This window comes from Trachypithecus francoisi, unplaced genomic scaffold, assembly GCF_009764315.1.
Source record: "Trachypithecus francoisi isolate TF-2019V2 unplaced genomic scaffold, Tfra_2.0 Lachesis_group15, whole genome shotgun sequence".
Classification (NCBI taxonomy): Eukaryota; Metazoa; Chordata; class Mammalia; order Primates; family Cercopithecidae; genus Trachypithecus; species Trachypithecus francoisi.
The window spans coordinates 63,035,242-63,061,629 of record NW_022681460.1 but is presented as its reverse complement, the minus strand read 5'-3'; the positions used below and the strand labels follow the sequence as shown (position 1 = coordinate 63,061,629).

At 41.5% G+C, this 26,388-nt stretch overlaps 1 protein-coding gene across 21 annotated transcripts in view; it reads right to left on the bottom strand.

Annotated features, from left to right (window-relative positions):
- Positions 1–3,078: 3,078 nt before the first annotated feature.
- SYNE1 (spectrin repeat containing nuclear envelope protein 1) overlaps positions 3,079–26,388 on the bottom strand; it is a 538,457-nt gene continuing 515,147 nt past the window's right edge. For 17 of the 21 annotated variants that reach the window (XM_033235023.1, XM_033235024.1, XM_033235044.1 and 14 more), the window contains 9 exons: positions 25,077–25,219; positions 22,582–22,708; positions 21,645–21,856; positions 18,406–18,606; positions 16,920–17,048; positions 15,071–15,283; positions 13,600–13,692; positions 12,203–12,261; positions 3,079–4,064 (listed from right to left, as the gene is read on the bottom strand). In XM_033235023.1, coding sequence (XP_033090914.1) covers positions 3,824–4,064; positions 12,203–12,261; positions 13,600–13,692; positions 15,071–15,283; positions 16,920–17,048; positions 18,406–18,606; positions 21,645–21,856; positions 22,582–22,708; positions 25,077–25,219 — 1,418 coding nt within the window. In that variant the 3' untranslated portion in view covers positions 3,079–3,823. Of the gene's footprint in view, positions 4,065–4,099; positions 4,252–12,202; positions 12,262–13,599; positions 13,693–15,070; positions 15,284–16,919; positions 17,049–18,405; positions 18,607–21,644; positions 21,857–22,581; positions 22,709–25,076; positions 25,220–26,388 lie in introns of those variants that run through there. The other 4 variants (XM_033235035.1, XM_033235036.1, XM_033235042.1 and 1 more) reach the window with 2 other exon arrangements.

Below are 26,388 nucleotides of genomic sequence, written 5' to 3'. Positions count from 1 at the left end.
ATACCTAATGCATGCGGGGCTTAAAACCTACCTGATGGGTTGACAGGTGCAGTAAACCACCATGGCACATGTATACCTATGTAACAAACCTGCACGTTCTGCACGTGTATCCCAGAACTTAAAGTAAAATAGAAAATAAAAATAAAACGAACAAACAAACAAAACACAAGAACTTCTGAGATCCTCTCCGAGAGGACTCCCTGAGGGAGCTTGGAGCAGTTCCTGCCACATAGTGGGCATTCAACAAACTACTTGAGAGATTAGTGGCTGTTGCTCTCCCCAGGCACTTCTGGAGTTACTTGGTACACACTGAGGATATTTCGGCTTCTCCACAATCCCCTATGAATGTTTGGCGATGGTGCTGGTGAATGGGTTGCACCGAACAAGGAACCTGTCCATCGGGCTGCCAGACCAGCCCCTGGAGGCCCAGCTCTTCTGGCCACGATCAGCTTTCATAAATAATCTCTCTCCACTATTCTTTGCTTTACGATCTTTTATGTGGCTTGTCAATTAAGTTTTGTAGCTATAATGTCTTAATATTTGGCCCCAGGGTGTAGGCTATCAGTCTACCCCAACCTGCATTTTTATAGTAAATCTCAGGACTTGGCATGCTGAATTTCCCATCTGGGCCTTCAGAAGTCTTCTCTTCTCACGTCTTACAAAAACAAGGGAAGCTCCTGTGAGTCCATTTTCCAGGAGGGACATTCCTGCTCCTCAGCCATCATTTCCCAAAAACCCTTTCATTTCTCCTGGGATTTCTTATTAAGTTACTGCTTTTAGATTCTAATGCCTTATTTTTCCATGTTAGCTTTATTGGATTCTTTGTCCACTTTTCTAACATTTCCTGTTTGCTTGTGCAAATCTCCTTACCACCATATTATTAAACCTTCCCTTCCCATCCTTCCTGGTCAGTGGATGGTCTCTTTATGCCCTTCTTCACCCAGCACTCATTTGGGACACTATTCCCTCTCTCTAGGCCACAGCAGGGCTCCCGACAGTCCTCACTGCAGAAATGGGAGCTTCTTCAACCATCATCTATCAGTGTCCTTTTATCTCCTTACTAATCTTTAAACCATCCCACATCCCTGCCATGAAGCTTTCTCTCTCTGTTGCCAGAGCAACCGCTGGGTGTGGGTGAGGATGCTCATGGCCCCATACCCCGTCTCCCCATCATCGGTATCTGGCATGGCCCTTGCTAAACTGGCCAATCAATCATCTGGGGAAGAGTCACGACCTCATGGGTTCAATGTTTGCACTCACCAGGGCTCCCTACTTCTTTCCTGTTCGAAGGTTCTGTTGTTTAAATCTTCAAAAAATGTAATGGAAATGGACGCTCCACACCCCTTTGGGGGGTTCACAGGGTTTTGTGAAAGGCACAGGGTTTTGTGAAAGATGCTAAGATCTTTCTTAATTGAAAGCAAATGTTTTTTCTCAGCAACATTTGCCGTTTGATTCTTCAGTGATGGGAGATGCCTAGAAAGTCAGTTGACGGTGACGTGGAGAAGAAATACCTCTGAAGTCTCTTTGAGCTTGCCTTTTCCATGATGCTTGCCTTTTCCATGACGCTTGCCTTTTCCATGACGACACTCTCATTGTGTGGGATTTCCATAGCCCTTGAAGGGCGAAACTGCTCTGGAGGGAGGACTTCTCCTTCCAGGTATTGGGAGGAGTGACAGGGGAGTGAAGGAAGAGCGAGGCCTGAAGAGGGTCCTATCTCGGATGAGGGTGCAGGGCACCCTTCAATGCTAATGGCCACCGCTGCTCACAGCCTCTCCGGAAGCAGGAAGATGGGACACTTTAACCACAAGGTGGTCTTCTCTATAAAATGGCAATGGGGTGGGGGAAATCCGTCGTGTTTCCTGTGGAACACGATGGGTCCATGCCATGGGCCATAAGATACAGATAACCTGATGACAAGAAGCAGAGTAGTAGAGAGAAGTCTTAAATACAGTGTGAAAGTGATCAGGAAATTTTTCAAGAAGGAGGTGGCTTCTGAGCTGAGTCTGGTGAGGCAGGCAAGGAGGAATGAAGTTAGGGAAGTATGAGGCAGTGCTTTCCAGCAGTTAGGAGGAATAAAATCACCTCAGGCATCTCTTTAAAATGTCAGCTCCCAGTCCCTATCCCAGAGATTGAACTAGAAGGTCTGAAGCAAGCCCAGAACTTGGAAAGTTTAGCAAGCTCCAGGAACCCTAGTTGAGATGGATTCAGACTACCTGCATTATGGAAACCACAGAAGGCAGTTTCAGGCAAGGTGAAGGGCCTCAGTTTGGTTTAAACACTCAATTTAGAGCAGGATTTGTAAACTTAAATACCTCTGGGGGCTAGGGTGATACAGACCTTGAGAGAAGTTGAAGGTTTACAAGTACAAATAGGAGATTCTCGCTCTCCTAATTCTAAAAGGAACAGCAGCCAACAAGCTCCAGCAATTACTGCCATGCAGGAATACGTGCTCCAGACTAGGGCACCAGAGCTGTCTACAAGAAGAGAAGCCAGAGACCTGAGTTTTACATCCCCCAGAAGTTATTAAATGATACATTAAAATGCCATGAGCATCACATAATTCCATGAGGGCCACTATAGTAGGCAAGTTCAGAGGAGCAAAATAAAATATCATTGCATATGGACTTAAATGATAGAAGAAAATTGTATTTTATCTGGTAGACAATGAACAATAGAAGGCTTTGCAGCAAAGAAGGAATCTGAACAGAAGTGTGCTTTAAGAAGATTTCTGTGGCTGTTGTCTGCTCACAATGGAATGGAGAAGGGACTTCAGACAGCAGCTCCTAGAAAGTCCCTCCCAGTGTGGAAAAGGAATGGAGAAGAGAGAATGAAAGGTTTCCAGAAGCAAGAATTCAGGAGATTTGACTGACTATGGAAGGAGGAAAAAAAGGAATCACCTAGGGTCTTCTGTGTCTAAATCCACACTGCCTCTTGTCATCCTTTTCCTTTAATATACACTTATGTTCCAGCTTCATTCATTGCATACAAAAAATGATCATTTAGGTTGCATTCTGATCAGTGCCTGCTTAATAATGAAACTTAGAGTTATTTGTTTAGGGAAAAAAAGCACAGACAAAATATTTTATAATATCTATAATAAATGCAAAGAAATCAATACAAACAAAACTTGGCTTTAGCAAACTGTACATACATAAATATCTTTTTTTAACTATAACATTCAACTTTTTTCACATAAAGCCTTCCATGATCTTATTTATTACATCCAATTTTTCTTTATACCTCTAAAAAAAGTGCCTTTTAGATTTACAGCTTGTGCTTCTAACGCAAAGGTTAAAACATCATGCCCCGAAGGAAAACAAGGTAAAAAGGAAGCTGCCATATAAGCTCTTAAAAATTGTATGTTACAAGGTTCTAAAATCTCTTCAGCACTGGTTGGTTGGTAGATTGTACGACACTGACATGGTGCTTGGGAGGGTCGTTTATCTGATGGTTGGAGCAGCACCACGGGAAGGCTGCCCAGATGGTCTACTGAAGTTCTTGGCTATGCATAGAATGGGCCAAGGGCCCAGAATTCATGAGTCCAGGGAACTTTGGGGGTCCTTACTCAATCTCTTTAGTGCTAAGGTTCAGAGTCTCAAACCAGGTTTCTTCCAAACCTTCTTGTCGTCTGTTTATTCTCCTGTCACTGTTTATCCTCCACCTCCAAAGCCATGATTTGCACACATGTGATCTGGAGGAGGGCTAAAGCTGCCACACTGAGGGCTTTTGACAAGACCAAGGTCCTCTTGTTGATAGTCTGGGATTGCTTATGACCCGATCCTCCTTATGCTACCAGCACTTCTGCAGATGGCATCTGCTTAGTTCAGAGTGGAGGAGGGCCATTCGTGTATCTGAGCATGGGGTGGAATGACCGGGCAAAGTTGTTGGAGAGGGCACAGCTGTAGTCTTCCTCTGACATTGGTACAAGGCAGGCGAGCCCGATGAGGAGCAGCAAGAGAAGCTGAAGGGGAAGAGCTGCTCGGAGGACTCTGAACAGGAAGGCGCGGCTGGACCGACCTGGCCCAGGCTCAGAAAGGGAGGAATCGGAGCCACCTTTTGTGGACCTGAGAGAAGAATGGACATAAATAACTCAGATAACTCCAGTGTTGGATGGACGCTGCTTTTTGCCTCTGCACCTTCCTGGAAGCTAAAGGGCCATGCCAAGCACACCCCAGCCTGGCGATCAGCTGCCAGCCTTCCACCGTGTGCCCAGGTTACCCCCACCACCAAATGAAGTTGTTGGAAACTGCACTGATGAGAAATAAACATTTAGTCAACTAAACGTAACTAATTGGTTTCAAATTCTATTCCTTTTATCCCTTACTTTGGTGAAGCATTTTCTATCAATGAAAATAAATGCTCTATACACATTCTACCAGCATAAATTAAGTAGATCCAAATAATTAAAATGTAGATATTTGATGCAGTACATTTTTGTTTTCAGAATATCAGGAACATTGTTAAGCAAAATTAGTTGCTGTCAGAATCATACCAAGTATCCCATCTAGCCATCCTGGATTTGCCAAAATCCATGCAGCGAAAATAAAAACAGTCTTAGTCATTTTGCACAGACCCACAAAAGCTTCATTAATCACAGAGTATACCCTGGTTTCATCTTGCACTGAATCAGCATCAGGCCCTGACATTAGTAGGTTCCAAAGCTGTACGAACAAGGAATAGCAGTGGGGTTTGTCTACAGAACACTAATGCTGTATGATGTAGATGCTAGGCTGATCCTATCACTGACATTGTTACTTTGGAAAACGGACACCATTTTCTGAGGAGGATGGACTGTCATCCTGTAGCCCCTTCTACACTCAAAGTGACAAGGTTTTCTATTTCACTTTTACCTTCCTTTTAAACAGTGCATTAGAGACTGAGTACAGGTTTCAGAACTCTTAAGAAGGACTGCCTGGAAAATACAGGATCTGGAGGTAGATTCTGAGTTGGGTGCTACTGTTTTCTTTTTGTGAACAGCCATTAACTTTTTTAGTTACTAGTAGAAAAGATGAAGAAAGAAATGTTGTTTACAACAGGCATCTGGTGTACACACAGACCCATACAACATTGAATGAGCAAAAATAAGAGATATAGCCAAAAGAAACATTCCCTTACAACTAGTATAAATTCCCTAAGGGTTTTAATATCACCAAGGATAAGGACATTGAATGTGAGGCTACTGGAATAATATGAGCGTGTGAAAGCTGTATTGGTAACTGTAGGTTTGGCCCAGAAGAAAGCACTATGTTTGTAGCTCACCTATTAGCTGTTAATTTCTGAAGACAGATTATCCTAATATCAGTGGGGGATGAGGAGTGACACCTGAGAAAATGAATGTTAAAATAAAAAACAGAAAGAATCCCCCAGAAGGGAACAGAGGGAGTATTCAAAACTCTTTCATTAAACCATCAAAGAAAAATGGGAGCGGGCCCGGCACAGTGGCTCCCGCCTGCAATCCCAGCACTTTGGGAGGCTGAGGTTGGCGGATCACGTGAAGCCAGGAGTTCAAGCCAGCCTGGCGAAAATGGTAAAAATACAAACATTCGTCAGGCATGGTGGCATATGCCTGTAGTCCCATTTACTTGGGAGGCTGAGGCAGTAGAATCGCTTGAACCCAGAAGCCGGGGGCTGCAGTGAGCTGTGATTGGAGCACCACTGCACTCCAGCCTGGTCAACAGAGCGAGACTCTATCTCAAAAAAAAAAAAAAAAAAAAAAAAAAAAGGGAAACAAACAGATTTGTTTGGCAAAAACCCCAAGAAGCAGCCCTGCACCACACAGTGTTTCTAGTATACTTCTTGTGGTGTAAGGAAAAATCAAATCGCTGGCTTAAATTGGAAGCATGTTCTTTTCTGAAGTCCACACAGCTAACGGCAGTGCAGTGTAACCTTGAACAACTCACTTCATCTCTAGGAGCCGACCTCTTCGCTAACCTCTTCAAATTAGAATAGATGGTCTTTCAACTTTTAAGTTCCCTGTCTGATGTTTTGTCTTCTACTGATTTGTTAGTATAAATAATCTCCCAAGAAGTCACAAGAGCTCAATCACCATCTAGTGGTCAAACTGATTAACCGCCCTTGTGCTAAGACCAATGAGTTATTCCTAATAAGCTGAAAAGGAAAAAAAAAAAAAAAAAAAAAGTCTATTTTGTGAACATAAAAGAAATATGTCATATACCTTATTAGTGGAAAAGGAAAATAGAAACTTCTTGAGTTACCTGAGCATCAAATATTCACATTGAGACAGGGCCTTAGAGAGCATCCAATTCATCTGCTAATTCTGTAGGTGAGTAGCTAAGGACAGTTCATGTTTACTCTTCTAATTGCTAAGCAGCACTCTGAGCATTTCTACTGGGTTCTGTCATTTAATCCCCACAGCAGTCCTCTGCGGTGTGTACTTATTAACTTCATTTTACAGATGATGTGAGAGAAAGCTCAGGGAAGTGAAATAACTAGCTCAAGCTCACACAGCCAGTGGCAGAAGATTTCAACCCTGTGATTTTAACTACCAGAACCTGGAGACTCTAGACAGTGCGAATGACTTGCTCCAGATCCCACAATTAAAAGAAGAGGCCTAGCAGGAACTCGGGGTTCCAAAATCCCTGCCCACCGCACTCTCTGCTGTGAAATGTTTTGCCAGTTGGTGATATGAATAATGGTAATTCAGGTCGTATTCATGTCACAGGTATCTCACATGTAGAAGCAAAGAAGAGAATCACGAACTTGCATCCTAAAATACTTGGAAACAAGTGGTTTCCTCGTGTCTAAAATAAATGCCTCTGGTTGTAAGGCCTCACAGTATCCGGCAGATCATCAAATCTGTGTGCACGTGGGGACATTTTGTTTTGAGGCAGTTATATAACCATGGGCAAGTAAATTAGTCCCTCTGGCCTTCAGTTTTCTCATTTACAATGATGAGGGGTGCATTCATATCCTGAAATTGTTTTGGTTCTCATGGTTTATGATTCAATGGTTTGCCGTAAAGTGTCTTAAGAAGGACAGGATAGCTACCCACAAACTCTGGATCAAATTTTCTTCAAAATGTCCTTTCCTTGACTTTAAAATACGCCCTGGCAACCAACACTCAACACCTGCAGCTAGATGAGTTATAACAGAGTGACAGAAGAGAGCTCCACAATTCCTAGTTATGAAATATCTGACTAATTTTCATTAGGAGGCATTTAAGGACTCTATTGATGGGAATATTTACATATATAATTGATAATACAATCTGACAGAGCTGAATAGCTCCTCTTTGTCAATGTTAAATTCTTTGTGCAATTAGGTCAAAGATCAAGATCAAAACAAGGGCTGCCCATTGACCAGTTCACTCCTGAGAAAAATGGCAAACCATTGAATCATAAACCATGAGAGCCAAAACAATTTTAGGATATTAATGCACCCCTCATCATTGCAAATGAGAAAACTGAAGGCCAGAGAGACTAATTTACTTGCCCATTTTTGATAAAAATGTCACCATTTACAGAATATGGGCTCCTATGTTGGAGTCTGTTGAAGGACATGGCACATTTAACAGCACCAGAGCATTTTTAATTAAACTTAAATTTGTGCATGACTTCTAATGTTGAAGAATGCCAAGCTAGGAAGAAGTCATGGGCTGAGATGGGGACAGAGAGAACACACAATACTCAGTGACTATCCATGCAGCTGGCTGCCCTTGAAAATATCCAAACTATCCACTGGGAAAATGCCTGTCCCCTTGGGGTAATTACCAGAGTTTCAACATGCCCAATGCTGCCTCTTCCTCAGGGGGATCTTGTTCTAGTGATTTTAGTATCAAGAAGTTAATGGTCCCAGGGAAAGGGTTATTTTTAATATGTATCTACTGTCCTAAAAGTCACTTAAGTTTTTAGAGTCTTGGGAAATTTGATAAGGGAAAGAACAAAGGCGACTTGTTGACTACTCACTGGTCATTCTCCTCTGGCCTCATTACATACATGGATGCCAGTTTAGATCGTGTTTATATAGGAAAACTTAAATGTGTGAGCCTCCTTAAGGAACATCATCAATACAGATATATCAGATAGTTCTGTCCAGAAAAGAAGTGCTTATTCTCTACAAGTAAATTTTTATTTATTTTTCTCACTTCCCTCACTCCTTCAAATTTCCAGGTAAATAGTTGCCCAGGAATTGTTTCATCTCTGTCCCAAAATACCTAGACAATTGCAGGATAAGGAGAATGGCAGGAAGGGAGTAGTGACTCAAACCATACTCTTCAAAAGAAAGGGTATAGGACACACACTTGTGAGAAGTCTGAATGCCATGCACATGGGGTATGACTCACTTTGAAACTTGTTCATAATCAAGGAAATGAAAATGAGTTAATTTTGTGCATATATCATTTAAAGCCAAATGAGAAAAAACTTCTAATTTATTTTGTTACTTGTCAGCTAACACTGGCAGTATGTAACAGGAATTTATTGTACAGACATATCTAGGTTGTCCATGATCTTGATCCTGCCCTTACGTGTCTTGTCTTTGAAACCCAGTGTTTCCTGGATATGTGGTTCGGGAGACAAGTTTCCAGAATCAAGTTAGAACCCAGGTCGTCTTTTTTTCCAAACCAAACATTCTGGCTAATCCTAAACTACCTGAGGCAGCCTGTGGTGGCCTCAGCTCTAAAACCATTGTTTAAAGGCTCCTACCCATCAGCAGCCCTTCAGCTGAGTGGTATGGTTAACAGGGTAGGGTCTGGAGTCAGGGGAGACCTGGGTTCAAATCCTACATCTTTACACCTCTCATCCCCGATGTCCTTGTCTATAAATTGGGAATATAGCCATGTTATAGGATTCTCATGAGGGTTAGAAGAGGTAACATACATAAATGCTTAGCATGTATACAATTAAGCACTAAATAATTGAAACACATTAAGTACTACATAAATGTCAGCAACTTATCACTATTATCTGTATAATTATACCAATGGTGTGCTGACTCATACCCTTAGGGTTGGCTGGATTCAGCCTTTTCTCTCAGGAAAACATACCTGATTTATTAATAGTGCTTTCAAGGATGTGATAAATTTCTCAAACTGCCTGTCCTGTTCCCTGGAAACACCAGGAAGGCCTACCTCAAACAGCAACAGAGAAAACTATTGGAACCTTACCCTACAGCTGTCCTTGGGGCACGGGTAACCAACCTGCCTTAGAGGGGAGAGGCTCTGTGCTGGGGCCCTTTGAATGCTTTGAATAAATAGATCCCCAGATAATTCTGACAGAAAAGACTTGAAAACAAATTCTACAAGAAACTGAATAGTGTTTATAGTGAGGCTCTAGTGTACATGCAAAAAAACCCCACTGCCCTTGCTTAAATATATCTGATTAACTTGAATACATTTTTCAATGAGGCCTTTTTTCCCTCTTTCAGTGTTTTGGTCAGTCATTTGCCACTTCTCATTCCATCTTAGTTCTCTGTAAAGAAGGCGCCAGAGACCTAAGGTGCCCAAGGCAATTTTGCATTTTACAATTCTAAGCTTTAGAATGAAGTCATCAATTCGCTCCATCCAGACTACAGAACAATTATTCCTTTGCCTTGCTGGAATTGGAGTGAAATCTTTCTAGTTGTCAATTTCAACTCAGCTGCAGTAGCATTTTGAAGAATTAATGGCGATAAGGTTAGAAAATTTTAAATCAAATGTAGGGAAAAAGTACCAGCTAGCGCATCGTAAGCACTTGCTTTGAAAGCATGCTTCTAAAGTGTGTTTAACCTCAAGTAAAAATCACGAATACGGTTATTATGAATGCACGCACAGATTTTCATGTTTCTAATTTTAAGAAGCTCTAGGGAGCTCCCTATAATGATTTAGGGAATCTCTAGATTCTGATATACTGCAAGTCTTTTAATGGTAGGAATCACATTGAATTAATTTTGTAGGCCCAGGGCCTAAATTTAGTCAGTGTTCAGTAACTATTGGCATCAATTCATATGTAGGTTTAAAATACTGTATGAAGGCATAGAATCACCACCATCAAATCAAATTGAAATATGTCACAGGCTAGTATAATGTTAACATCTGACTTGAAACAACAACAAAGAAGCCAAATGAGTAACTCCTCCCTTCAAACTAGTAGTTTCTTCCAACTCAGTCTCTTTCTCCTCTCAGGAAGAATGCACATCTAAAAATTTCCCATTGCAGACCGCTGGAAACAACATTCTAAACTAGTTATGCTTCTGCAATAACCTTTCCAATTTGCTGGACCAGTGCAAGATTCAACACAAGATATCTCAAGTCTCAATGTAAAGGAACACCATGACAGCCTTGACTGTGGGTGAAGTTCATTCTTCCCCAGCAGAGTCTGCATTTCATTGGCAGGGTTGGGTGTGCCCCAAACAGAGCTGCCGAGGGTAACGAAGCCCAAGAATGTTCAACCACAACCTGTCTGCGAAGGTGTTTGATGACGTTTGCCGTTCAGGTGAAGATTATTTATGTTCCAGTTCCACCTGAGTAGCAAAGTGAACACTATGCTGAATGCTCAGAAAGATGTTAATCAACCGTGCTGGACAGAGCAGAGCTGAAAGGCGCCTTGTGAGTGTCACAGTGAGAATGTGGCTGTCCCAGCTGCAAAGCCCTGTTAGAAGGCATGAGGAAGCACTTGCTGCCCTAAGAAATGATGCCGTTGACATTTTCGAAAGGTCTATGTGGCTGTCTGAAACAATGGGGAGAGCAGATAGACGCAATATGTGGGAATCTCAGAGTGACTGCTGTTTGCATCATTAACATAAGCACTTTCCCCTTTCTCATCACCATCATTTGTATCACCCAAAGAACTGATCTCCGGTATCCTCAAAGGAATGCTTGGGGATATTCTTCACCTCTGTTCACGGCACATCAGCAATTTGTGGGGAAAAGATGGACTGTGTAATACAATGACCTGTCTGAATTGTCCCTACTTATAGGGGGCTGAGTAAACCTTAGAGCATCTGTGGATGCTCGTCATTATCTTCAAAAGTCCCCATGAGTTTTTCTCCATATTTTATTATTGCTATTTTGTTTAGGATAGAAAAAAAAAACTCATAAAATTGTCTTCAAGCCAAACCAAAGGAAATGAAAACGAAAACAAAAACAAAAACAAAAACAAAAAAACACACAGTAAAGGGAGGTTTAAAACCAGAGAACATATGAAAATATGTTCTGCCTGACTTCAGCCGAGTGGGAAGGACCAAACGAAAGAGCCAGTCCCTTATGCACAGCTGGAAAACTAAAATTATTACTCAAGGGTTGTTTACAGTTCTACATTTCCTCATCCCCACCCTCCTTCCAGGAATTCAGATTCCTGCTCAGTGGTGATAACTTTCCAGAGGGGCAAGCTACTTTAACCGTGAATTGCTAGGGACTGGAATGAAAACAGGCTCTGAGGACAGTGTTTTCATTTTTTAGAAAGCTGTCTGGGGAAACTTGAACTGATCAGTGGAGGAGCAGAGGAGCACAGACACCACACTGACAACAAAGAAGGCAAAGCACTGCTAACTGCGGGAGTGAGGGGCTGCTGGAGGCCAGGCGGGAAGCGCAGAGTGGCAGCTGTGAGTCGGCTCTTGGGAGGTGACTGGGTAGGGGCACTGGCTGCTGCGGGTTCCAGAGTGAGCTTGCCAAGTGCCGGGAAAGTGAGTGGCTGGGTGTGCTGGCTGAAGGGAAGTTTTAGGATAAGCAGAAGAGAGAAGGTACTTATAAATTTTCAATGAACACCAAATTAGGACTTGCCATTTTGAGACTCCAAAACCCACAATCTGGATAAAACATGAAAATAAAATAAAAAGTTGGGGATGTTAGTATATTTTATTCAGATATGCGGGTTTTGTGAATGGTAAAAGAATTCACTGATCGATTACCTGTCTTATTGTAAACTCTAGAAATAAAGAGGATGATAAAAGTCTGCCATGAATCAAATGGCAGTGGTGCCGCCAGTTGTAATCAAATCCTTATTGACAATTTGATGACAAGTACCAGATGGGCTATGTTGAGACAAACAGAATTTTAACGGAGTCCAAATATTTTATGCTCCGAAATTTACTTGAACATTTCATTTAGAAACATCTCTTCCAATTTATGAGGAAAGGGTGTGGACTGAAATGAGTAATTTCCCAACTACCCTGAGGCAGACCAGATACAGGCCTACCTAAGTCATGGACAATTTTCATCATCCTCTTGGGGTTCTAGAACAGTGTGGAAACCAGGAGAAGGAGGTACCTGCTATGTGGACTGCTGACAGAGGGTCCAGGCTGTGAGAGACTACATTTGCCTCGTGGCTGTTTGCAATGAACAGGGGGTAAAGAAAGAAGAATGTTCAGTCCAGGCAAATAAAGACAAGCTACTAATGAAAATTAAACTAAAAGTGCAGCAAAGGAAAAACAAATCAAATGAAATGATCAGTACCCATGAATTAAGGAAACTGGCTTTTCTTTTGTTGAAGAAGTGAAATAAATTTACATCTATGTGATTAGCCACTGATAAAACATAAATTGGGATTCTGGAGTCCACACTAGGGTGGGCATATTTCTCTTGACTTTTCGTGGTAGTAACACATGTGTATATTTACATACAATAAAGGAAAAATGCACTATGCCATACCATGTATTTCAAAGACACTTTACATATTTTTTTTTCATCTTTTAGAATACTAAAACAGTGTTAAAATTCTTGGCCCATAAGAAATAACAATGGCAATATAAGATTGGTCTTTGTAGTGATGAAGCCCACCTTAAATATTCAAGTTAAAGAAAGGTTAAAATTTGACTTGAAAAGCCAGTATTCCTTTACATTCTTAAACTAGGATCTATAGGAAACTAGTGAATGTAGTAAAAAAAAAAAATCCTAAAAAAGATAATACATTTATCAGCATAGAACATAAATGTTTATAACAAAAAAAAAGTCAAATGAAATCAAAACTTCTAAAAACTAAGGAAAAATGGAATGAATATAATCATAAAGCTGGACAAAAAATATATAACAAAACAAAAAACAATCTTCTAATTACACAGAGAAATCAAGGCATAGAGGGTAGCAGGGGCTGAATTTGTCCTTTCATCCTCTTTGTGTTCAGTGAGGCAGCCCCCGCCAAGGCCTGTGGGTGAGTTGTTGCCATCTTAGGGGCGGGACAATTGCCGCAAACCTTCAGGACCACCACCCAGAAGCGGCTTGAGAGTCAACAGAACCTCCACTTTCCTTAACGAGTCAATGGCTCACAGGCATTCACGGTTCTGTGCACCTCCAGCCCAGGTGCCACTGCAAGTGGGGGCCTACCTTTTAAGATAGTTGTGGCAGCCGTGGCTTGAAGAAAGGAGCCACCAAAGGGACAAATGGGCACCATTCTCGAAATTTTCTTATTTGAGGAAGAAAAATAAATGCTCTCCCTGCATACCAGCCACACGTTGAGTCCTGATTTTTTTGAAAACCAGAATCGCTCTTTTCCATTCCTGAGCGCATGCTGGGAGGGGATGTGGCAGGACGGAGGAAGCGTGCTACCCTGTGTGACAGCCCTCCTCTGGAGGAGACGCCTGCCTGTGAACTCTGTGGTGGGTGCAAATGCCGTCACTTCCCAGTGTTCCCTCCCACGGGCCAACTGAAAATGACCAGTGGAAAGTTACCGTTTTCTGTCTGTTTGGGGTGCTCCTTCCTGATGTGGGACTCACAGACCCTGAGGTGTCCAGTTCATCAGCAGAAGACCAGGAAGACAAATCCTATGTGGGAGAAAGATTCTGTTAACAACTCCACCTCCCAGACCCACGGGGGCCCCGTGTTGTACCACACTATCTCCCACTCCATCTCCATCCAGCCCCGTGTCTCCACCATAAAAACCAAACCATTCCTTGGGAAACATGGAACCAGACAGGAACAAGAGGAATAGGGCCAAATTCTTCTAGTGTGTTGGGATTTCCTAGTTGTCTGTTTGGCTGTTCTGGAAAATACAGCTATGATTTTGTTATTGCTAAGTTTCACTTATAGCTTTATTATTTCTTGGAGACATGGATGTGAATGAATTGATACTGGTTTGGGAGGGGAGGAAACCTGCCGTAGAGCCTGCTGGTCACTCAGCCTGAACAGAAATCAATATATTCCAGTTAGAAACAAAAGATAGTCATCCAGGAGTCTGCCTTTTCGCATTAGAGAGACTTTATTATTTTGGACACTGCTGCTATTCAGAGTAGATTGTTCTTTTGCAACTTACAGCAGGGCAAAGTGTGTGTTCATGGCAGGGTTTCCCAACGGAATGGTTGAAATCTTACCAGGCATCATCACACTTGTAAATGCATTTCTCAACACCAATAATACCACAATGGAGGCGATTGCAGAAAAAATATGAAAAATTAAATAAGCAGAGGACCATTTTTTAATGGTTTTTTTTTCCTGTATACATAATGGATAATTCATGCCTGAGAGGGGTTAAATACAAAACTCAGATACAACAATTGGTTTGCTCTACCATGGCTGTGTAACTAAAGTATGTAAATTCTTTTTTTTTTTTTTTTTTTTTTTTTTTGAGACGGAGTCTTGCTCTGCCACCCAGGCTGGAGTGCAGTGGCCGGATCTCAGCTCACTGCAAGCTCCGCCTCCCGGGTTTACGCCATTCTCCTGCCTCAGCCTCCCGAGTCGCTGGGACTACAGGCGCCCGCCTCGTCGCCCGGCTAGTTTTTTGTATTTTTAAGTAGAGACAGGGTTTCACCGTATTAGCCAGGATGGTCTCGATCTCCTGACCTCGTGATCCGCCCGTCTCGGCCTCCCAAAGTGCTGGGATTACAGGCTTGAGCCACCACGCCCGGCCCAAGTATGTAAATTCTTAAACAGCATGAAATAAAATGCCACAGCAGTTGTGGTAATAGCATTAGTAACGATGACAAGAGAGCTTTTGGATTTAATAGAATCAAAAGCAGTGTCCTGTTGTAAAAGTTTATGTGGCTGCTTTTTTAGTTTGAGATAGGACTTGTAAGAGCAGTGGCTGAAAGAAGACACTCCATTCTGACAAGTACTATATTTAAAGTCTTTCTAAAATGCCTGAAGATGATGCTTCTTTGGTCTCCAGTAAGAAATGCTACACGATGATGTCTGTTTAGAGCTTACCTGCTGACTACTTGACACGTCTAATAACTTCTCCAGTTCCTTGATATGACGACTGACCTCCTTCAAGAGAAGTTTGAGCCGATTTCCAATAACATGGACTTTTTCTTTGGCTTCTAAACAGTCTGTTCCTTCAGCATTCACCAGTAGTTGGCAAGACATGTCTTGCAAAGAGGCTACTCTGAGTTGGGATTCCAACAGCTCATGCTTTATTTGCTATGCATACAAAAATAAATAATTTTTCTAAGCATTTTTGATAAACGGCAAAAGCTCCAAAAGTGCAGAATGAGATCAACTTAACTTGGTGGGAAATTATACCTGAGCATCAAACGTGGAGCTCACACACTAAAGGATGCAGCAGCTCATGGCCTGAGTTCTACTCCTGCCTCTGCCAAAAATATTCTATAAGACCCCTGACCCTCTCTGATCTCAGTTTGATTTGACGTCTGGTCGACAGTGTTATTGGAAGGTTCAAATTGGTTAATGTATATATGACAGTACTTAAAATGTAGATTAATATGCAAGTGAGACATAAGATAGTCTTTTAAACAGAAAAGTACATCATCAAATACAGCAAAACAGAAGTATGTCTAGGTATCCTCTGATATCTAGTCAAGATTTTTTTTTAAAAAGGGGTGATTCATCATTCACAGCTTAATGCCAGAGGTCAAAGTGAAGTAACAACGCAGTTCCACAGCTATTTCCTCTAGGTTTCTAAGACTATTATGGTACTGAATTAAAAGGTACCAATTCTGTAGCTTAGGTGAGTGTTAAATGTTAAGACATAACACTTTAAAAATACAGAGAACTACAAAGTGCCTAGCATTTTCTTCTAATGGAACTCAAATATGCTTCCTTATCTTCTATAAAGTCACTTAAATACACTGTACATTATATTGTCCAAAGATCCTCGTACAAGGGGCTACCAGCTAATTTCCTTTTGAATTTAGTGCTAGAAAAAGTTTCTCCTTCCTTGAGAACTGTTATGTTTTGTTTTTGTCAGATAATGAAAGTAAGTTTACTCCTTGTTTCCCATTTTGTCTTAGCTTTCAGAAAACTTGATGCTAAGATTCATGTTTAATCTGCTATATTTAATTCCTCTTTAAAAGAGCTGGCTGGATGCGGTGACTCATGCCTGTAATCCCAGCACTTTGGGAGGCTGAGGCGGGTGGATCACCTGAGGCCAGGAGTTCGAGGCCAGCCTGGTCAACACGGTGAAACCCTGTCTCTACTAAAAATACAAACATTAGCAAGGCGTGGCAGTGCACACCTGTAGTCCCACCTCAGGAGTGGGATGAGGATGAGGCAGGAGAATCGGCAGGAGAATTGCTCCAGTCCCGGAGGTGGAGATTGCAGTGAGCTGAGATTGCACCACTGCACTCTACCCTGGGCAACAGAGCGAGACTGTCTCAAAAAACAACAACAAAAACAAACAAACAAAGACTTAATTGTCTCGTTCTATTCTAATATTTTAATGAACTTTTATTATAAGCCACCAAATATACTTTTGGGCCACAGATATAACATAAAGTTTAAATTAAGCTGCCTTAATAAACACCACAAGCTAGTTAAGATTGATTGAGAACGCTAAGATTTTTACAATTGAGCAGGTATCATCTGGCAGATTCTAAAGCTTCTAAATCAGATTCTAAAGCTGGCAGATATCATCTTCTATGCGCATGCTTGCTTTACCAAGATTGGAAACCACAGGGAGTTAAAAAAAAGTGTAAAATAGAGAGTATAACGCACAAAATTAAAAAAAAATAACACTTACCACTTATATCCATTTTCTGCAAACGAAATGCAACCCTGCTAAAAATAACTGGAGGCTGCCAGAGTTCACACATCTTACCATAAGCTGTTTGTGATGGTCCTGAAGTATCTCTGCATCAAGGTTAGAATCAATAGGGACAATTTCATTTTTCCTTCTGTCAATGTTCTCCAGCATAAGAAGCAAACCATGGCTCATTTCATGGAAACCCTAGAGAAAACAGTTTAAAGTAACTGTAGATAAAATATTTTTATTTCTCTCACAACTTAAATGTCTTTCAACTGCCACCATTAGCAAACACACATTGGTTTTAAGAACGTACATGCAACTCCTTTCTGAGGAAGGCACTGGTGCTTTTGCAATGACCTGATCATGAGTTCACGTTCTTACCAAAAGCATCTAATTTATTACTTGGAGGAAAATTTAGACAAAAAGAAAATTGGCATCAAAATACCTTATTTCTGAAAAAAGGGTAGTGCTATTTTATAGTTTAGAAGGAAGCAACTCTGCTGCCCTCTCTTCTCTGTGTATTCAAATCTTTCCATCTTTTAAGGTCTACCTAGGCTGAATCTCATATCCCCTTCATTCATTTATTCATCTATTTATTTATTCAACATGCAGTTACTAAAGATCTCCTACAGATAAGGCACTGTACTAGGAGTGGGTGCAGAGGTGAAACAGCAGTTTAGGTACCTGCTTTCAAGGAACTATTACTCTTGGGGCACATATAAACCTGGAGAGCAGGCTTCAAATCCTTCCAGGGCTTTCCATTTGTGCTCAGAATATGATCCAATCTCCTGGCTTGGACCTACAAAGCCATCTGGTTCCTGACCACCTCCTCAGTCTTTCTTATCACTCCCTGGCTCGGCTCACTGACTACACTCTGGTCACAATGACCTCTTTGCTGTTCCTAAAGACACTAAGTCATTTCTTGCTTCTGGGACTTTCCATGTATTCTATCACCTTCATAGCAACATCCTTCCAATGTTAGCTCAAAGAGCCAAATAAATTCCCTGACTACCCTCTCAAAGTGGCTTTTCTCAATTACTTTTATCGTCCATGTCTGTAAGTATCTTGTTTAACTATTTACTTGCATTTTATTGATCTTGTCATCCCCAACAAAAGCAGAGGCCGTGCTTTATTCAATGTTTTAGCACCACATCTGCCATACAGTGGATGCCCAGCAAATAATTACAGTATGAATGGATAAATAATATTTGTAATGCTCACTTTGATGTTCAAGAAAGGCTTGCCCAGTAAATATCTGTTGAATAAATAAAGGAAATAAATGAATGAGTCATAGAAGGAGCGTTGGGACTGAGATAAACGTGAGGAATAGTCTCCTCTTATCTGGACAGATGATAGGATCTAGAGATTTTGAACATGGTCTTGAACATGTAGAAATGCTCCAGTAAAATGAAAACTTTGGGGACAAGGTTATCTCACTGAAATACTGACTTTGGGGAGCAACTGCATCCCTCTAGAAACCATGACACATCAAGTCACACACTCAGCTAAACCGCTAATGTCTGGCTCTGACTCATCTGCTGCCCAAAGCTCTACAGACCTGGCACTGCATCAGGGCATCCTGCAGTAGGCCCCGCCACTCCTCTAGCAGAGAACACACTCGGTCCCAGCGCCCATTCATCTGTGACAAGCGATCCTGCAGGTCCCGACTCTCCTTGCTGTCAGCCTGGGTGAACTCAGGGCTGCAGAGATTGATGGAGAGGATGATGGCTTTGCGGTGGTCCACAGCTTTCTGGAGCTCCTGAAAAGAACAAAAAAGACAATCAAACAAGGACAATAATGACAAAGATATTTTCCCTTGAAAATGTTTCACCTGAATGAAAAGATTCATTAATTTAAACTGGCCTTAGCAGGATGGCTAGGTAAAAGACAGAAGGTGCACACCAATGATAACTGTATGCAGTTGGAAGAAATGAATTAGATGAGTACTTAACAACATGGATGAATCTTAAGAAAACAGGGTATAGAGTGAAAAAGTCAGAAACAGAATGTTACATGGAACACAACAGCCTCAATACATTCACACACACAAATCCACATTTTTAAAGAATATATCTGAACAAAGAATGTCTGCTAAATATTTCAGAATAGCTACCATTTTGAAAATCAAATGGGAACTTAGAGTTCAGCCAGGGTAGGGTTTGCAGTGGGGAGGAATAAAGAGAAGTGGAGTCTTGTAGGAAGCAACAATAACGCTGGGCAATGGGCTCATTAAGGAGTATGACTGAGTCCACACTCTGTACAGAGGTTCAACCACAACGAAACTCAAATGTGTGGGCCTAAAAATGAAGCAAAGAAAGCAGATGTCAGGGCCCTGGACTCCAGGTGTACTGAATCTGCAGGTTCAGTGGCCCACAGGCTGAGAATACTGCCGGTGCCACAAGCCACACTGATGTGAAGGTAGAATGAATTGCGTATTTCATGAGCTAACCAGTTAGGTTTGATTTCACAAAAACCAGGTGACTGATTTTTGGCTTTGTGTATTTCCAAAATATCCAATGCTCAATTCCAAGAACTTGAGCACAGGAGTCTGTATTAGTAATTGAGTATCTGGATACTGTTTTAAATGCCCCAATCCAGTTAGGGTGAGAGATCCTGGAAGTCACATTGACCTATGCTGCATTTTGAAATCATTTCTCGCTAGTTCTGCTATGTTCCCAATCTGTCTTCATTTGTCACTTTTCAATAGGTTCTTAACATACTGTAGAATAGATTCAATCACACAGACAACATGGGTTTAAGAGACACTGTGAAAATACTCGATTGTTCCACAGATTTATTTAGAGAAAATACAGACGGGAAGGATCAGGAGAAAGTACAAAGGAAGGTGTCTTTTTTCTTGTTATGCAGGATGACTTTCAAGGTCTTATTTGCCTATGCTGATCTCTCTAAGGTCTCAGACCCTGGCCAGCATTTGCTTCATCAACTTTTTAAGGGATCTGCTTATAATGCAACACTGCCTTACTAGAGTAATTTAGGGACTCTAGATAAAAATGCATTTCATAATGCAAATATGTAAATCTCCCACGTGGTACTTTGTCCTGAAATTCATGGGGTAATGTAGAGGCCTTTCTATAAGAATGCACCTTTTGGATCACCTGGAGGGGAGATTCATTTCTCTTGTTTGAAGTTTTCTATCTTTGAAAATTTAAAACAGGCCAGGCGTGGTGGCTCACACTTGTAATCCCAGCAATTTGGGAGGACAAGGCTGGTGGATCACTTGAGATCAGGAGTTCGAGACAAGCCTGGCCAACATGGCGAAACCTTGTCTCTACTAAAAATACAATAAATAGCCAGGCATGGTGGTGCATGCCTGTAGTCCCAGCTACTCAGGAGGCCAAGGCAGGAGAATCACTTGAACCCAGGAGACGGAGGTTACAGTGAGCCAAGTGCACGCTAGCCTGGGTGATAGAGTGAGACTCTGTCTCAAAAATAAATAAATAAATAAATAAATAAATAAATAAAATAAAACAAAATCACACAATCACTAAAAGAAAGCCAAAAAACATCAACCCCAAATTAAAAGCATATACTAAAACCACAGAAACACAAAAGCAGCACACACTTCATTCCTTATCCCGACCTCCGAGAGCCTGGGTAACTACATTTTGAGGAGCAGCACATCTTAAGGCTGTCCAAACAGGAAAAAAAAAGCACTGATGGGTTTTAAAAACAAACTGAGCTCTCAGTTCATGAGATGCTCACAACAGTCTCCATATATTAAAGCATTTTAGTATTTGGGTTAAGGAGGATTTTAAAATCTAGACTGGAGTTAAATAAGGGAAGTTAACTTGTGTACTATATCCTGTGGGCCAAACCAAAATCAAATGCAAATGCCAGGCGTTTCACCACGATTACTCTATAGTTTTATTTATTACAGCAAAAATTGCTTCTACCACTACTGCAATCAATTTCAGAAGTTTCCCTTACTTAAGGTCAAATAATTTCATTACGTTCCCCCATAAATTCACGCAGATACAATTTTGGAGAGAATTTCTCTCCAGCTCTAGATATAGACCTGTAGGACCCTGGTCATTCTGTATTTCCCTTACAAAGAGTTCTCATAGGTCCCAGAAGTACCTGGATGCTTCATTAAATTTTAATTGGGCATTTCTTAAAATATTGATTCATTAAATCGTGCATGATTATTTACATGGTGGATAGTTCTACAACATGGTCCCCTTTTCTGCCCTTGAAAACCATCTTTTGGCTGGGCACGGTGGCTCACGCCTGTAATCCCAATACTTTGAGAGGCCGAGGTGGGTGGATTACCTGGGGTTAGGAGTTCGAGACCAGCCTGGCCAACATGGCAAAACCTCGTCTCCACTAAAAATACAAAAATTAGCCGGGCTTAGTGGCGTGCACCTGTAATCCCAGCTACTAGTGGGGCTGAGGCAGGAGGATCGCTTGAATCTGGGAGGCAGAGGTTGCACTGAGCTGAGATCATGCCACTGCACTCCAGCCTGGGCAAGAGAGCGAGACTCCGTCAAAAGAAAGAAAGAAGGAAAAAAGGAAAGAAGGAAGGAAGGAAGGAAGGAAGGAAGGAAGGAAGGAAGGCAGGCAGGCAGGCAGGCAAGAAGGAGAGAAAGAAAGAAAACCATCTTTGTGGAACCCAGGAATTTGGGATGGCTAGAGGTGAAGAGAGCATTCTCACTCATTTTTGTTAGATCCTTTTTTTGCTGCTGTATAAGAGCAGCTCAAACTAAAGGTGCCATCTGCACAGTCGTTCATGCGGTGGCTCTCTGTTTGTCTGCCATGGAAAAGGCAAGGGGCAGCTACCTTGAGCTTTTTGATCTGGAGCTCGATTGTCTGGATGTCAGTGCTGAGTTCCAGACGCTGGAGCTGTTCCAGCTCCTCCTCCGTGTCCCCCAGCCAGGCCCAGATGCTGTTCAAGTCCGAGTTAAACTGCTGCCACTTCTGGAGGTTCTGCTTCATCCTCAACTCCTTGCTCAATGCCTGGGCCTGGAGAAGCTCCCAGCGGTCAATCACACCTGGCAAGACATGCAGAGAACAGCAAGGTTATTTTCCTCCACACGTGATGATTATGAAATGCTTTAAACATAGGTTGGCAGCTAACTTTAAGTAGCAACAGAAATAAAAGTAATTCCACTGGGCATTTTCATTGTTGTCATCTGGAAATAACAGCTACATCGCTACAATGACTGTGTTTTTTCTATTTGTATTTCTAATAATAATGAAGCAAAAAAGTTAGCTAGATGGGTGTTAACAGTGTAAAGAGCTTTATGAAGTAATAAGCAGTCATGCACACAAAGTAGCATTCAATTCTTGGATCCTGTCTACAACAGGGCTCTGAGCACACACATATAAAATGTCTGATTAGATATGTGAGAAACGGTACATTACAATAATTGGAACACGAGAGCTGGGGTGACAGTGCACGCCTGTAATCCCAGCTGCTCGAGGGGAAGTGGGAGGATTACTTGAGCCCACGAATTGGAGTCTAGCCTGGGCAACATAGCGAGACTTCATCTCAAATATTAAAAAAAAAATAATAAATGAAATAAGGGCAAACACTACCACGATGGCATGCATCACCCCCCTCACTGTCAAAGGAGACTACTACAACTTGGAAAGAAGTTCTCGGGATAGAACGGTGTAGAAGAAGGCCAAGCAACCTAAGTGGAACTTGGCTTTTAACAAAGTGCTTCAGGATCTTCTATTTCATTCACTCTTGAGCTAGACACTACGCACTCACCAGCTGTTTGGGTTTCGGTACTATGCAGGTTAACAAAGCCAGGAAGGCTCTCCTCTTCCTCCTTCAGTTTGTGCTCCAGTCTCTTCACAGAGTCTATACTGCCACTGCATTCACCCAGCAGTTTCATCTGTTCAGACATAAACAACCGGCCCCTGTCACCCAAATCTTCATGAGTGCAAAAACTTTAGGGGAAAATATCTCTGTACTTTCTCAGCAAGAGAAGTGTCTGTGTTTGGCTCCTCTGTGCCACTCTGCTAAAAATAAACCAAGATGGCCGAGTGTGGTGTCTCAGGCCTGTGATTCCAGTACTTTGGGAGGCTGAGGAAAATGGATTGTTTGAATTCAGGAGTTTGAGACCAGGCTGGGCAACATGGCGAAACCCTGTCTCTACAAAATATACAAAAAACTTGGCTGAGCATGGTGGCATGCATCTGTAGTCTCAGCTACCTGGGAGGCCGAGGTGGATCACCTGAGCCCGGGGGGTTGAGGCTACAGTGAGCCATGACTGTGCTACTGCCCTAAGCCTATGCAACAGTGTGAGACACAGTCTCAAAAAAAAAAAAAAAAAAGAAAAAAGAAAAAAGAAAAAGAAGCAGAGGTAGGCTGGCCACGGTGGCTCCTGCCTCTAATCCCAGCACTTTGGGGGCCGAGGTGGGAGGATCAGTTGACCCTAGGAATTCAAGACCAGTCTGGGCAACATGGCGAGACTCTGTCTCTATAAAATATTTTTAAAAATTAGCCAGGCATGGTGGTGAGCACCTGTAGTCCCAGCTATTCAGGGTGTTAAGGTAAGAAGGTTGCTTGCACCCAGGAATTAAGCTGCATGCAGTGGGCTAAGATCATGACACCACACTCAAGCCTGGGTAACAGGCTTGTGAGCCTGTGAGACCCCATCTCTTAAAAAAAAAAAAAATTAAATAAGCAAAGTTCAAAAACACGCCTTTTAAACAGGTGATGCATTCACATATACAAAAAGCAATGCCTTAAAGATGTACTTTGCATACATGATTTTGCATGAGAAGTCCTTGAAGTTTCTTTAAGATTCATGAATCAAAACAGATTAAACCAAACTGCGATTTAAAACTCAGAGCCCTCAGCTGGCAATGCAGCATGTAATTTTTGGCAAGTTGCTCCCTCTTTCTCTTTCTTAAAATGAAACATGGGAATGTTAATGTTACCACAAATCTCATGGGAACTTTCTTGCATTAAATAATTAAAATACTTAAAATTATAGAGCAATATTAAAGCCAGCTGTTTTAGCAAAAAATGTAAGCAATGTTTAATAGGCATCAAGGGACTAAATTCTAAAGTCAAAGAAAAGCTTCCAAATTCATTTTTAATATCAGATACAGTATTCAAAGATTAAAAAGAACAAATCATTTCAAGATACTCCTGCTGTGCTTACCATAAAGCCTTTAAAAAATCACAATGCCATTAAGTTACTTTGATTACTTTTGATTGAGGTTAAGTGTAATCCCAGTGATGTCAGTATAATTATCATAAAACTATATCATAGGTATTTTTAAAAAGTGGCTTCACTATAATAGAAATTGGTGTAATAGGCCAAACTGAACAGGAAACAAACTCATGATTGATGGCTCTTCTGTAATTGTGAGGATAATAAAATCAACATACATAGCTAGAACAGTTTTCTTCCCTAATTTCAAAAAGTAGAACATATGAGTTGTGACCAGACTTGGGGAAATTCATTTTTCTTTCCTTGTACTAAGCAGTCTTTCGGATATGAAAGAAGACGTGAGGCAGAGAAGAGACTGGCTTTAAAATTCTCTTCCTTAAGTATGTGTAGGAAAACAGGTAGTTCTCTAGGGAAAATTAACTGGTCAGTAACTCCAGTAGGGCAAATAACGCTCTGTTAGACTTTATTATACACAGCCAATAGCTGCCTAGATGATAGAACACAGCCAATAGCTGCTTAGATATCCCATGCCTTGCTATCTTGTCTCCAAATCCCTCTTGTTAGAACTGTTTTCTTCAGAATGCGCACACTAAAAACAGAAGAGGAAAACATTCCCAAGGTCATTCGGTGAACCCAGGAAAAGAACTACGAAAAACAAAACAAAACAAAACAAAAAAACCCCCCAAAACTGCATGAACTGCATGTTAGTAATCTATTAGCTAAAATCTGCTGCTCCAAGGTTAACCTTGGTCCAAATTATTAGTTGAATTTGGAAAAATGCCTAATGACTTTTGGGAGCCAAAGTATTTTGCTGCTCTCAATGAAAATGATCTCCCTAAGTGCTCAGTGTAAAGGAACAGGTTTGTCATTACAACAGTTTTGTGGGCCTAAAAACAGACAAGTTCTACTCAAATGGTAACTTAATAACAGGGCTTGGCTTTGCACATCTAGGTTCATGAGTTCAAGGGCAGCATGGTATTCAGAGACCACATAAAGCCCTTATGCTGCAGATGAACTGTTCTTTGACCTAGAACTGTGGTTTTGTACAGGTCAGAATGAGGATGGCCAGGATACTTACGTAGCCTTTGTAGCTGGTGTCTAGCTCTGGCCCCGTGGGAGTTTTGCTGCGAATGATATTTTCGGTTTGCTGTATCTGAAAGCGGCTATCATCCAGGGCTTTGCCCAGTTGTTGGATCTGTGACTCTAGGGCACTGTGGTCCCCTGCGGTGGCAACCATAAGAATCTTTACCGGACAAACTATTTGACTTATGTAAAGCTTGATATTCAAGGAGAAGTTTCAGAAATGATTTCAGTTACAGTAGCATAGAAATGGCAGGTGTAGGTAATTACAAAGCAAATTTAGTACCATCGTGCCGGTGGGTTAGACATTAAAATGGCGAAACCAATGAAGGTGCTTGACTGAGAGCCCTAGCAGACTGGACATCGCAAAACGGCTCTTCAGTCAGTTTTGAACAGCTTTGTGCACCTATCCCTCTTCAAGCTGAACCCCTGATCATCTGAATGTTGTCAGTGTGGAAGGCCTTTCTAAAAATCTGCAATGGTGTCTGCTGCATCTCAGTAAGGAGAAAGCTGTTCTTTTCTCATGCTCTTTCTGCTGTTGCTTAGTGAACAGGGGAAGGTCCTCCCTCTGATTTTTCTTTGTGCACCTCAGGGGAAGATAGTGTCACGAAAGGCTCAGGTAGATCCATCATTTACTGAAGGCATAAATTCATTAATCAAGAAAAGAGTGCCTCAGAATAGGTATATACAGAGATATCAAACTAGCAATGACTTGCTTTTATCTAAGATCTGAAACAAAACCAGGAGGAATGCTAAGATTTTAGCATTTCCACCTAGGCAGGTTCTTACTCATAGCCTAGAATTCTGGCTCATTCTCCTCTCAAAGTTGTAACATTTCTTTGTAAAATTATAGTGTGTATGTGTGTGTGTGTATCAAAATCTTTGAACTACACAAGAACATTTGATAATCAGAGTGAAGCTAGCATGGGGTGAAAGCAGAACAAATATTAGTAAGCCTTATTAAATGTATTTGTTTCTAAAAAAGGCCTTCTAGATACACCTAGGAGAGGTCTCTCCCTGGGAATCACCCTCTTAGTAATGTTACTTTGCTTTCTGTTCCTTCAGTTTTCTTCAAAAACTGAAGTGTAAACTAGTAACTCCATGATTCAATATCATATCACTGTGTTCAAACTCTATCCCCCCCACACCCCCCATCACTGATTCTGAACTGCTGAACTACAGTTCGTCTAATATAACACTAAGCAAAACTAGTTCTGTTTTTCTTTCTTTAATTCTTCTTGCTTCAGGAACAGTTCTGTCCTTATCTATGGCTCAACATATCGTGGAATACATTTTTCATTTCAAATTAT